The sequence below is a fragment of the Gorilla gorilla genome, chromosome 20 (assembly GCF_029281585.2).
Source record: "Gorilla gorilla gorilla isolate KB3781 chromosome 20, NHGRI_mGorGor1-v2.1_pri, whole genome shotgun sequence".
Lineage (NCBI taxonomy): Eukaryota > Metazoa > Chordata > Mammalia > Primates > Hominidae > Gorilla > Gorilla gorilla.
The window spans coordinates 60,546,553-60,559,326 of NC_073244.2; the positions used below are offsets into that span (position 1 = coordinate 60,546,553).

Sequence of the window (12,774 nt, forward strand, 5' to 3'; positions counted from 1 at the left end):
ACACAGCAAGACCGTCTCGAAACAGAAAACAGAAGAAACAGGGGTAGCTGTGACTTTTGTATGTAAAACTCAGAAGACCTGAGGACCAGACCAGCTGTGCTCTTAGACGTACCCTTTACCTTTGGCCATTTCCAGTATTGCTAGTGAAGCTGCAGTTAACCTACCTGAGAACGAGGGTGTGAGGCTGGGGAGTCAAAGGCCACCATAAGCCAGGCATCTGCTTTCAAGGAGAGCTTCATAGTGATTCATAACGGCCTTCTTTTCTTTTTTTATTATTTATTAGAAGAGAGACAGGGCCGGGCAAGGTGGCTCACGCCTGTAATCCCAGCACTTTGTGAGGCAGAGGCGGGTAGATCCCAAGGTCAAGAGATCGAGACCAACCTGACCAACATGGTGAAACCCAGTCTCTACTAACAATACAAAAGTTAGCTGGGCATGGTGGCAGGTGCCTGTAATCCTAGCTACTGGGGAGGCTGAGGCAGGAGAATCGCTTGAACCCCAGAGGTGGAGGTTGCAGTGAACTGAGATCGTACCACTGTGCGCCAGCCTGGTCACAGAGCAAGACTCTGTCTCAAAATAAATAAATAAAAATTTAATTTAAAAAAAAACAGATGGGTTTTCACTATGTCGCCCAGGCTGGTCTTGAACTCCTGGACTCAAGCAATCCACCCACCTCTCGGTGCGAGCCACCGCACCCAGCCCAGCTGCCCTTTCTTTTTAAAAGGGGTGTACTTGGTGGCCGTGTCAGGCAGGTGGCACTGTGGCACTGGGAAACGGCTTCCCGGAGCACTCCAGCAGCCATTGAGTCATTACAGTTGTGTTTCCTTTTCTACTGGGATCCCACGTTGTTTCTGGTAGAGGTGAAGAGGGCAGCATATGCCACAGCCTCCGACTGGTAGAATCCTCTGATAACAAGGCGTGTGTAGTTCGAGCATGTAAGACATCAGTACCAATTACACCTGCTCAGTCGTGGAAAACACACAGCGGGACATTGAATTGGCTCTAGGTGCCACACCCAACGAGATCACTTCAGCTTCCCTTCCCGCTGGGAGCCTGATTGGTTGAATTCAGGTACTTGGACCAAGAAGTCTGTGGGTCAGGGACTACAGCCTCAGCCCTGGAGCAACTTGGGGCTGGGGGGCATCCCAGGGGGACAGCAAAGGCAGGGGAAAAAAACTCACTGTTGGTTGGGCGCGGTGGCTCACACCTGTAGTTCCAGCACTTTGGGAGGCCGAGGCGGGCGGATCACTTGAGGTCAGGAGTTCAAGACCAGACTGACCAACATGGAGAAACTCCGTCTTTACCAAAAATACAAAATTAGCCAGGCGTGGTGGTGCACACCTGTAGTCCCAGCTACTCAGGAGGCTGAGGCAGGAGAATTGCTTGAACCTGGGAGGCGGAGGTTGCAGTGAGCAGACATCGCGTCATTGCACTCCAGTCTGGGCAACAAGAGTGAAGCTCCATCTCAAAAAAAAAAAAAAGGCCGGGCACGGTGGCTCATGGTTGTAATCCCAGCACTTTGGGAGGCAGAGGCGGGTGGATCATGAGATCAGGAGATCGAGACCATCCTGGCTAACACGGTGAAACCTCGTCTCTATAAAAAATATAAAAAATTAGCCAGGCATGGTGGCGGGCACCTGTAGTCCCAGCTACTGGGGAGGCTGAGGCAGGAGAATGGCATGAACCCAGGAGGCAGAGCTTGCCGTGAGCCAAGATCATGCCACTGCACTCCAGCTTGGGCAACAGAGCAAGACTCCATCTCAAAAAACAAACAACAAAAAAACTTCATTATTGACCTCTCTGTCGGCTCACTTGGCTCCTCCCTCCAGGATCAGTGCCAGAGCTGCAACCCAGGTACCTCCCAGGACCCAGCAAGTTCTTGGGCACAGAGGCCCCTCTCTTCCTGCTCTTCCACAGATGGCCAGGCTCAGCCCTCCCAGTCCTCAGCATCTTTGACCAGCCCTGCACCCAGCTGTGGACTGGATCCAAATTGGACCATGGTGGGACCAGAAACACTAGCAGGGTGGGATCTTCACTAATGTTTTCAGCCCACTGAAGGCTCAATATCAAATAGCAAGGCAGGGCATACTGGCTCATGCCTGTAATCTCACGGCTTTCAGAGGCCGAGGTGATTGCATCACTTGTGCTCAGGAGCTCACGACCAGCCTGGGAAACATAGCGAGACCTCATCTCTACAAAAAAATTTTAAATTAGCTGGGTGTAGTGGTGCATACCTGTGGTCCCAGCTACTCAGGAGGCTGAGTGGGGAGGACCCCTTGGCCCTGGGAGTTTGAGGCTACAGTGAGCCATGTTTGCGCCACTGTACTTCAGCCTGGGTGACAGAGCAAGACCCTGTCTCAAAACAAAGAAACAAATAACAAGGTCCTTGTTGCTGATACCACTTTAGTTTCAGAGACCCTTTGACCCAGCGGCCACAGCCATGCTGCCTCTTGGTTGGGTCCCTGGGGCTTGTTGCCTCATTTTCATGATCCCATTTCTTCCTCCACCTGCCTGGAGAAGGGTAAGAACCCAGGTGCAGCCAGGCACCATTTGCCCACTGTTTTGCCCACTGATTTTGATCCTATCTGTAGCAACTGAGCCTCATTAACAAGTAGGACAGGCCGGGCACGGTGGCTCATGCCTGCAATCCCAGCACTTTGGGAGGCCGAAGCAGGTGGATCACCTGAGGTCGGGAGTTCGAGACCAGCCTGACCAACATGGAGAAACCCCGTCTCTACTAAAAATACAAAATTAGCCGGGCGTGGTGGCGCATGCCTGTAATCCCAGCTACTCGGGAGGCTGAGGCAGGAGAATCGCTTGAACCCAGGAGGCGGAGGTTGCAGCGAGCTGAGGTTGCACCACTGCACTCCAGCCTGAGCAACAACAGTGAAACTCCATCTAAAAAAAAAAAAAATACAAGTAGGACAGTGAAGGCCTCTATTCCTGGCCATCCTCCTCTACTTGGATGAGAGGATTCCCTACTGGATCCTAGGGATTCTTCTCATATTTTTGAACCAGGCCCATGGAGGCCCTGTCCTTACAATTCCAGAAAGCCACGCCTTTGTCAGCATCCCATCGTTTTCAACACTACCAGGTCCGGACTTTCATTTTGTCCTACTTACAAGCCAGCCTGCACTGGGTGCAGTGGATCATGCCTGTAATCCCAGCACCTTGGGAGGCTGAAGCAGGAGGATCCCTTGAGCCCAGGAGATCGAGACCACTCTGGGCAATGTAGCCAGACCCTGTCTCTACAAAATGTAAAAAATTAGTTGGGCATAGTAGCATGCACCTGTAGTCCCAGCTACTCGGGAGGCTGAGGTGGGAGGATCACTTGAGCCCAGGTTGGAGTGCACCATTGCACTCCAGCCTGGGTGACAGAGTGAGACCCTGTCCCTAATTCAATGAATCAATCAATAAAATAAAAAATAAAAATAAAAATAAAACAAGCTAGCCCATTACTGTTTCACAAATGTTGCCAGAAGACACAAGACTCCTGGGCCAGAGACAAGGGACTTTATTACTCACCAGCCAGCAGGGAGCATGAGCATCAGTGCCTTCGTATTCATTCTCCTGGACTCCAAGGTCCCACGAGGGCTGGTGCAGATGTCTGTAATCCCGTGGGTCCTGAAGAAGATAAAGAGCTCCTGGGTGGAGCTTGATTTTAAAAAGCTCTTGCTAAAGAGGCCCCCACTCAAATGCGGCCATCTGTCTGGTCACTTGCTGCAGCCGTGTTAGTGAAATTTCCACACGTGAGATGTGGCGTCTTCAAGATCCCAAAAGGCTTATCAGTTGCGACACCTTTGTAGTTGGAGGTGGCAGGGCCAACAGTTTGTCTTTTTTAAGCTATGAAATGTCCCTTTAAGCTGCGGCCCAGCTAGTCCTCATGATGATGATTGGGATAACAGGGTCTTTGTTCTTGCAGTCACAGCTAACTAAGGGCAGGTGGGCATTGTCCTCATTCAACACCCACCTGCCCTTAGTTAGCTTCGACTGGACGGCAGCTGATACAACACAACAGTGCAAGCCATTACCCAAAAGCCATTTCTTCCAAAGAACGCATAAGGCTGGGCGCAGTGGCTCACACCTGTAATCCCAGCACTTTGGGAGGCCAAGGCAGGAGAATCGCTTGAACCCAGGAGTTCCAGACCAGCTTGAGCAACATAATGAAACCCATCTCTATTAAAAATAATAATAATAAAAACTTAGCTGGGCATAGTGGTGTGCATCTGTAATCCCAGCTACTCAGGAGGCTGAGGCAGGAGGATCCCTTGTGCTCAGGAGTTTGAGACCAACACTTTATTTCTTATTTCCACCTGATGCACTGCCATTGCCTGTGCTCAATCTTCTGGATTTGTGGGTCGGATTACACCGAGTTCCTGATGGTCAGCTCAGGTTTTATCATTGCTCGGTGCTCCATGGCCAGGTATCCATCTCTAACCAAGACAAAGAATTGTTTCTTCACAGAGATGAGTTGTGTGCAGAAGACGGCATGGCTTTGTGCCAAAACCCTATGAGTTTATGCCGGAAAATGCTCCTATTGGCACTTTCTGGAGGTCATACAGCATCTCGATTTGCCACATTCTTTTCTGAGTATCACGTGAGCTGCTGAGTCACAAGGCTGAGCTTAAGCTCAGCATCAGCCGGATGCAGAGCCTTCTCACGCACTTGGACCACACTCCGAGTTGGCATTTTTGTAGGTTACTCACTAAATGGGTTGGAAAATACCTCAAATGTGGTGTATTTTTCTTTTTTCTTTTTTTTTTTATTTTAAAACTTTATTAGCCTGGCCAACATGGTGAAACCCTGTCTCTACTAAAAACACAAAAATTAGTCAGATGTGGTGGTGCACACCTGTTATCCCAGCTACTCAGGAGGCTGAGGCAGGAGAATCACTTGAACTCGGGAGATGGAGGTTGCATTAAGCTGAAATCACGCCACTGCACTCCAGCCTGGGTGACAGAGCGAGATTCCGTCTCAAAAATAAAAAATGATTAAAGACCAATTGTTTGGTTTGTTTTGAGACGGAGTCTCGCTCTGTTGCCGAGGCTCTGTTGCTCACTGCAACCTCCGCCTCCCAGGTTCAAGTGATCCTCCTTCCTCAGCCCCCCTAGTAGCTGGGATTACAGGCACACACCACCATGCCCGGTTAATTTTTGTATCTTTCGTAGAGACAGGGTTTCGCCATGTTGGCCAGTCTGGTCTCGAACTCCTGACCTCAGGTGATCCACCTGCCTCGGCCTCCCAAAGTGCTGGGATTACAGGCATGAGCCACCGCACTGGCCTAAATTTTTTTTTAAAAAAAATTGATGGGCATGGTGGCGTGCACCTGTGATCCCAGCTACTCGGGAGGCCGAGGCAGGAGGATCACTTGAGCCAGGCTGCAGTGAGCTGTGATCACACCACTGCACTCGAACTTGGGCAAGAGAGTGAGACTGCATGTCAAAAATGAATAAATAGGCCGGGCCAGTGTCTGCTAATCCCTAAAAGGTCTGAGTATTTTCCTTTCCCCAATACACAGTTACTGCATAAATGGAGACAAGTCCTATTTGAATGGAAGATGCAAAATATAAGCTTGCAGCAGTTATTTTAGGGTAATTCCTCAAGAGTACCAGCCTCCTCTTCAATTAACGAATTTTTGGTCTCCAAATCGCTTTACATGTGGAATTTGTGCAAATTCTCCATCTTGATGACTCACGTTAGATTTCTACACACACGACCTGGAGTTTTCCTGTTATATAGATACTTCAACAGAGATGAATTAATACACGGGTCTCAGATAAATTAAACAGGTCTCAGGAAACCGTGAAAGGAATGAGAAGAAACAGCGCAGAAATAGTAACTGCACCGTATAATAATAGTAACTGCAGGCTACACCTGTCACTCCAGGACTGAGAATAGAGCTATCAGAACCTAAAATGTTGAGGCAGCAGCCCTGCAGAACTGAAACCCAGACTAGAGCCAGGGGCTACCGGGGTGGCGCTGGTGTGACAGAAGGCTGACAATGATGCTGGTTATGGCATCCGGCTTGGTGGCTCATGCCTGTAATCACAGCACTTTGGGAGGCCGAGGTTGGAGGATCCCTTGATCCCATGAGTTTGAGACCCACCTGGGCAACATGGCGAGACCCCCATCTCTACGAAACAATTTGAAAACAAAAAATTAGCTGGGTGTGGTGGCGTGCACCTGTGGTCCCAGCTATTCTGGAGGCTGAGGCGGGAGTATGGCTTGAGCCTGGGAGGTCAAGGCTACAGTGAGCCTCGACCACTGCACTCCAGCCTGGGCGACAGAAATAGAAAAAGAAATAGGTTAGGGAGGTGCCAAAAAAATAAAACTTGAAACCTGAAACAGGGCCGGGCGTGGTGGCTCACACCTGTAATCCCAGCACTTTGAGAGGCCAAGGTGGCTGGATCACCTGAAGTCAGGAGTTTGAGACCAGTCTGACCAACATGGTGAAATCCTGTCTCTACTAAAAATACAAAAATTAGCTGGGCGTGGTGGCGGATGCCTGTAATCCCAGCTACTCAGGAGGCTGAGGCAGGAGAATTGCTTGAACCCAGGAGGCGGAGGTTGCAGTGAGCTGAGATCGCGCCATTGCACTCCAGCCTGGGCGACAGAGCAAGACTGCGTCTTAACAACAACAACAAAAAACAAACAAATAAACAAAAAACCTGGAAGCAACTGCTGCTGTCAGAGGGAGCGTTGTTCTGGGGCGACGCTTGCTCGGAAGCCTGAAGCAAATAGGTGGAGCAAATCCCTGCTTCCTCCTCCAATCGCGGGTCTCCGTCTAGCGCCCTCTTTAGGCCGGGGCTTATAGCAACCCAGCTGGGAAAGCAAAAACGTGGCTTACAGAGGCTCCGCCCCAACATCACAGAGCGGAGGCAAGGGTGGATTTGCAGCTGAGAGACAAAAGCTCAAACTTGCATATGGACTGAGTGAGTTCCTGTGACTTCACGGCAGTTGACATTTCCAAATATAAAATCGTGCATTACAGATGCTCTCTGGATTGCCCAGATTTCTGTTCCAACTCAGCCACTTTCCATTTTTATTTGTTATTATTCTTTCGCAACAGAGTCTTGCTCTGTCACCCAGGCTGGAGTGCAGTGGCGCAATTTCGGTTCACTGCAACCTCCGCCTCCTGGGTTCAAGCAATTCTCCTGCCTCAGCCTCCCGAGTAGCTGGGACTACAGGTGTCTGCTACCACACCCGGCTAATTTTTGTATTTTTAGTAGTGATGGGGTTTTGCTATATTGGCCAGGCTGGTCTCGAACTCCTGGCCTCAAGTGATCCACTTGCTTGGCTTCCCAAAGTGCTGTTTTACAGGCATGAGCCACCACGCCCAACCCCCAACTCAGCCACTTTCTATGTGTGACTTTATTTGAGCTACTTTTCTGTGTCTCACTTTTCTCATCTGCAAAATGGAGACAATAATAGAACCTACCTTATATGGTTATCATAGGGTTCACTGATGTAGTGCACGTGAAGCACTTAAAACAATGCTGGACACACATATATAGAAAGCACTGGAGGCCGGGTACGGTGGCTCACGCCTGTAATCCCAGCACTTTGAGAGGCCGAGGTGAGTGGATCACTTGACCCCAGGAGTTTGAGACCAGCCAGGGCAATATGGTGAGACCCCATCTCTACCAAAAATCCAAAAAATTAGCCGGGCATGGTGGTGTGAGCCTGTAGAACCAGCTACTCAGGAGGCTGAGTGGGAGAATTGCTTGATCCCAGGAGGTGGAGGTTGCAGCGAGCTGTGATTGAGTCACTGCATTTCTGCCTGGGTGACAGAGTGAGACCTTATTGAAAGAAAACAAGAAAAAGTGGCCGGGTGTGGTGGCTCACACCTGTAATTCCAGCACTTTGGAAGGCCGAGGCAGGCAGATCACCTGAGGTGAGGAGTTTGAGACCAGCCTGGCCAACATGGTGAAACCCCATCTCTACCAAAAATACAAAAATTAGCCGGGCATGGTGGCGGGCACCTGTAATCCTAGCTACTCCAGAGGCTGAGGTAGGAGAATTGCTTGAACCCAGGAGGCGGAGGTTGCAGTGACCTGAGATCGTGCCACTGCACTCCAGCCTGGGTGACAGAGAGAGACTCTGTCTCAAAAAAAAAAAAAAAAAAAAAAAGAAGAAAAGAAAGGAAGGAAGGAAGAAGGAAGGGAGGGAAGGAGGGAGGAAGGGAGGAAAGGAGGAAGGAAGGGAGGGAGGGAGGAAGGAAGGAAGGAAGGAAGTAGGTTACATTACAGTGATTATTACTACTTGGGTTGGTGAGAACTCAGCATCTTCCAGAGAAGTCGCAGTTGCCACACAACACTTGGCAATGTTTCAACGCTACTCTGCACCCACAGTGACAGATACTTGGATCTCCTCCAATTTGGAGGAAGGATGTTTGGTTTTGATTTTTGGATGTGTTGGTTGTTGGTGGCTTTCTTGCTATTTAACTAATAATTGCTGTCAGTTCAACCTTGTCATTACCAGTTTAGCTTGTTATGGGTTATTTAGTTAAGCTGCATGTATAATCACGCATATTTGCCTCAACCCTGTGTGCGCCTGGCCTGCAATTTCCCACTAATTAGACTTTTTAAGGACACGTATGCATTTATCTACTCAAATTTGCATCATCCGTTTCCCTATTGCCAAAGCAGATGTACACAACACCCACCCACCTCCATTCCAGGAAATAATTTGCTTATTATCACTGAGATATTTTTCCACTGGAAAGTTGAAACTGGGTGGGAGGGGGTACAGATGGGGTCTTGTCCTACTGAAGCGAGAGCCGTCAGAACAGTGCAGACAGAAGTGCTGGGTCTCAGGCAAGAACAATGGGGCTCAAAGGAGGAAACGGACTCCAAAATATCTGAATTACAGCAGCAAATCCACCAAGAACCCCAAACCCAACACCCCAGCTCCAGCTCCCATCCTGGATCTAGACACCCACCAGCTCCCCCAAGAATCAAGCCTCCGGACACGATTCCTCTGAAATGGCTTTATTTCCCCAGTGTGAGGAATCTGTGAGTGGTGAGGGGTCTGTGGTCCCTGTTACCCCAAGGACCCTGCAGCCTCCAGATGGATAACGGCCCGGGCTCCAGGCCTTGATCCTCCCAGGCTGGGGCTGGTTCTGGGAGGAGCCAGGCATGCTGTGGTTTGTAAGGATGACACTCCCAAAGGTGGTCCTGACAGTGGCCCAGATGGACATGGGGCTCACCTCAAGGACAAGGCCACCAGGTGCGGGGGCCGAGGCCCAGATGAGCCTTACTCTAGGAGCAAAATCCCCTGTGGGGGCTTCTCCTTGAAGTCCGCCAGCAGGGCTCAGTCTGGGGGAAGAGAGAAAAGAGAGAGCAGGTGATTGGCAGGGAAGGGGAGAGACAGAAAAACTGGGAGACTGGCAAAAAAGAAGAAACACGAAGGCGAGAGTACAAAAGGCTCAAAGGAGACCAAGAGAGTGACCCAGGGACACTGGAAAGGCGCCGAGAGAGAAAAACACGCAAAAATACAGGAACAGAGGCTGGAGATGCACAGGCTGATGCTACACACTGACCTTTGGACCCAGGTAGGTCAGGGGGTGGCGGCCCACCTGGGGGCAGCAAGGCAGAGCGGCTCAGGGCCTCGGCCACCCACCCCAGGACGCGGCTACACTGCTGGACCTGGGGAATGGGAGGAATGTCAGAGCGGGAGATGGGACCCCTGCCCGATCCCTGCCACAGTCCCCCAGCCAGGCCCCAAGGCCTCACCTCCCGCTCCAGCACTTTCAGGCGCTGTTCGTACTCGCGGATGTGTCCCAGCTGTTTCAGTGCCAAGTCCACCCTGAGAAGGGAGGGCCTCTTACCGGGGGCACCCGCAGCCCACCCACCCCCAGGGCTCCGCCTGCTTCCCGGGCCTCCTCCCTCTCTCCCTCCCTCCCAGGACCCTGCCTTCAGCTGAAGTCAGGATCCACCCCAGGCCAGAAGCCCCATCCCCGACCAGGCCCCGCTCTCACTTCTGGGACGTGCGCTTCAGACGCTCGGAGTCGCTCTCCCGCTTGTCCCTAGCGCGTGCCAGCAGAAAGTTCTCCTTATGCACCGATTCCCACGTTAGCAGCTTCCGCTCGGCTTCCTTAGAAAGGTAGACCCCTGCAGGGGCGGGCGGAGTCAAAGGGCTCAGGCCACGCCCCTTCCCAAGCCCAGCTGCCCCTTCCGACACCCTCAGAACACGCCCGCTACCCCAGACCCAGCGCTGGTGATTCGAGAACATGCCCCGCCCCTCACCCGTAAGCACTGCCCCTCAGTGCTTAAGCTCCGCCCCTTGTTGCTTAAACCCCGCCCCTCGCTACCTAAGCCACGGCCGTTAGTCATTTGGGGCATGCCCCCTTCCCCTCGCCTTCCAGGCTCCCGGTCGCCTATATTTCTCCTTTTTAAGCCAAGCTCTGTTCTTACGGAAATGCTCGAGGGCCGGGGAGGACGGCTGGGGGCTCCGGGGGCGCCTGCACAATTGCCTGAGCAGTAGGCGCAAGTGGGAGATGACGATAAAGGGCGGGGCCAGCGCGGGCCGAGAGTGGAATTCCCGGATGAGGCGGTAACGCTGCGCCTTCCAGTAGAGATCGCTGTTGCCCTGTACTTTGCCGAAGGTGTAACTGCAAAGGCCAGAGGTCAAAGGTCACTTGAGGTCAGGGCCCAGCCAGGGGCAAAGACGAAGGTTAGATGCCAGGCAATAATTGTTCAAAGTCTATGGCAGCAGACAGAGGTTACAGGATGCGATTAGAAGTCAGGTTAGGGCCAAGGGCGTTTGGTCACGCCTGTAGTCCCAGCACTTTGGGAGGCCAGGGCGGGCGGATCACCTCAGGTCAGGAGTTCGAGACCAGCCTGGCTAACATGGTGAAGCCCCATCTCTACTAAAAATACAAAAATTAGCCAGGCGTGGTGGCAGGCGCCTGTAATCCCAGCTACTGGGGAGGCTGAGGCAGGAGAATCGCTTGAATCCAGGAGGTGGAGGTTGCAGTGAGCTGAGATCGTGCCACTGCACTCCAGCCTGGGAGACGGAGTGAGACTCCATCTCAAAAAAAAAAAAAAAAAAAAAAGTCAGTTTAGAAGGGCCAAGGGTCAGATGTCAGAGGTCAAGTTGGGGATGGTATCACGGTATAAGCTAGAGGTTGAAGTCAGGTTAAAGTTGGGCTCAAAAGTTAGCCTGGACACAAATAACTAACATCAGAAATGAAAATGGAGACATTACTACTGAACTTACCGAAATAAAAAGGATTGTATGAGAATACTATCAACAATTATATGTCAACAAACTAGAAAAATGAAATGGACAAATTCCTAGGAACACACAAATTACCTAAGCTGACTCAAGAAAAAACAGAAAATCTCAGTAGAATTATCATAAGAGATTGAATCAAAAACCTTTCAATAAAGAAAAGCCGAAAACCAGATGGCTGTGCTGGTGAATTCTATCAAATATTTAAAGAAGAATTATAATAACAAGGATGTTTCTCAAATTCGTCCAAAAGATTGAAAAGGAGAGAACATTTCCTAACTCATTCTATGAGGCCAGCATTACTGTAATACCAAAGCCAGATAAAGATATCACAAGAAAATTACAGACCAGTAGCCCTTATGAATACACATGTAAACATCCTGAAAAAATACAAGCAAATCTAATTCAGCAGCATATTAAGTGGATTTTATACCATAACGAAATGGGATTTATCCTAGGAAAGTAAGGGTAGTTAAACATACAAAAATCAATGCAAACACCACATTAATAGAACAAGGTGGGGGGAAGCCACATGATCTTCTCAACCAACACAGAAAAGGCATTTGACAAAATTCAACAACACTTCACGATTTTTTTTTTTTTTTTGATGGAGTCTGGCTCTGTCTCCCAGGCTGGAGTGCAGTGGCACAATCTCAGCTCACTGCAAGCTCCGCCTCCCGGGTTCATGCCATTCTCTTGCCTCAGCCTCCCGAGTAGCTGGGACTACAGGCACCCACCACCACGCTCAGCTAATTTTTTGTATTTTTAGTAGAGATGGGGTTTCACCATGTGTGGGCGGCAAGCCACCCAGGTGCCAAGGCAAGAGACCGAGGGCACGAGCTGTTCCAGTGTAATAAAACATATAAAATAACAAGAGTTATACTAGATATAGATCATAGATATGATTATATATGAATATCAATCATTAGTTTGTAGCAATTACTCTTTATTTCAATATTATAATAATCCTTGCTTTACAATCATAACCTAGGAAAAACCAAGCCATACAGAGATAGGAGCTGAAGGGGCACAGTGAGAAGTGACCAGAAGACAAGAGTGTGAGCCTTCTGTTATTCCTGGACAGGGCCACCAGAGGGCTCCTTGGTCTAGCGGTAACGCCAGCATCTGGGAAGATTCCCGTTACCAAGCGGACCGTGGTCTAGAGGTAGCGTCAGTGCCAAGGAAAAGCACCCACTACTTAGCAGACCGGGAAAGGGAGTCTTCCTTTCCCCGGGGGAGTTTAGAGAAGACTCTGCTCCACCACCTCTTGTGGAGGGCCTGACTGATGTCAGGCCCGCCTGCGGTTATCCAGGGGCCTAACCGTCTCCCTGTGATGCTGTGCTTCAGCGGTCACACTCCTGTTTCACTTTCATGTTCCACTCTGTACACCTGGCTCTGCCCTCTAGATAGCAGTAGCAAAATTAGTGAAAGTATTAAAGTATTAAAGTCTTTGATCTTTCTTAAAAGAGCATAGAAGAAATAAAGATGTAAGCTGTCCTCTCTCTCTCCGCCTTGGCTACCTAACAGGGAAGGGCCCCC

General features: G+C 50.3%; 1 protein-coding gene across 6 annotated transcripts in view; it reads right to left on the reverse strand.

The window, feature by feature from the left end:
* Nucleotides 1–8,974: 8,974 nt before the first annotated feature.
* Nucleotides 8,975–12,774, reverse strand: part of TRPM4 (transient receptor potential cation channel subfamily M member 4) — a 56,794-nt gene continuing 52,994 nt past the window's right edge. For 5 of the 6 annotated variants that reach the window (XM_055369986.1, XM_055369984.2, XM_055369988.1 and 2 more), the window contains 5 exons: nt 10,416–10,612; nt 9,980–10,112; nt 9,735–9,807; nt 9,542–9,647; nt 8,975–9,317 (listed from right to left, as the gene is read on the reverse strand). In XM_055369986.1, coding sequence (XP_055225961.1) covers nt 9,313–9,317; nt 9,542–9,647; nt 9,735–9,807; nt 9,980–10,112; nt 10,416–10,612 — 514 coding nt within the window. In that variant the 3' untranslated portion in view covers nt 8,975–9,312. Of the gene's footprint in view, nt 9,318–9,541; nt 9,648–9,734; nt 9,808–9,979; nt 10,113–10,312; nt 10,613–12,774 lie in introns of those variants that run through there. The other variant, XM_055369985.2, reaches the window with a different exon arrangement.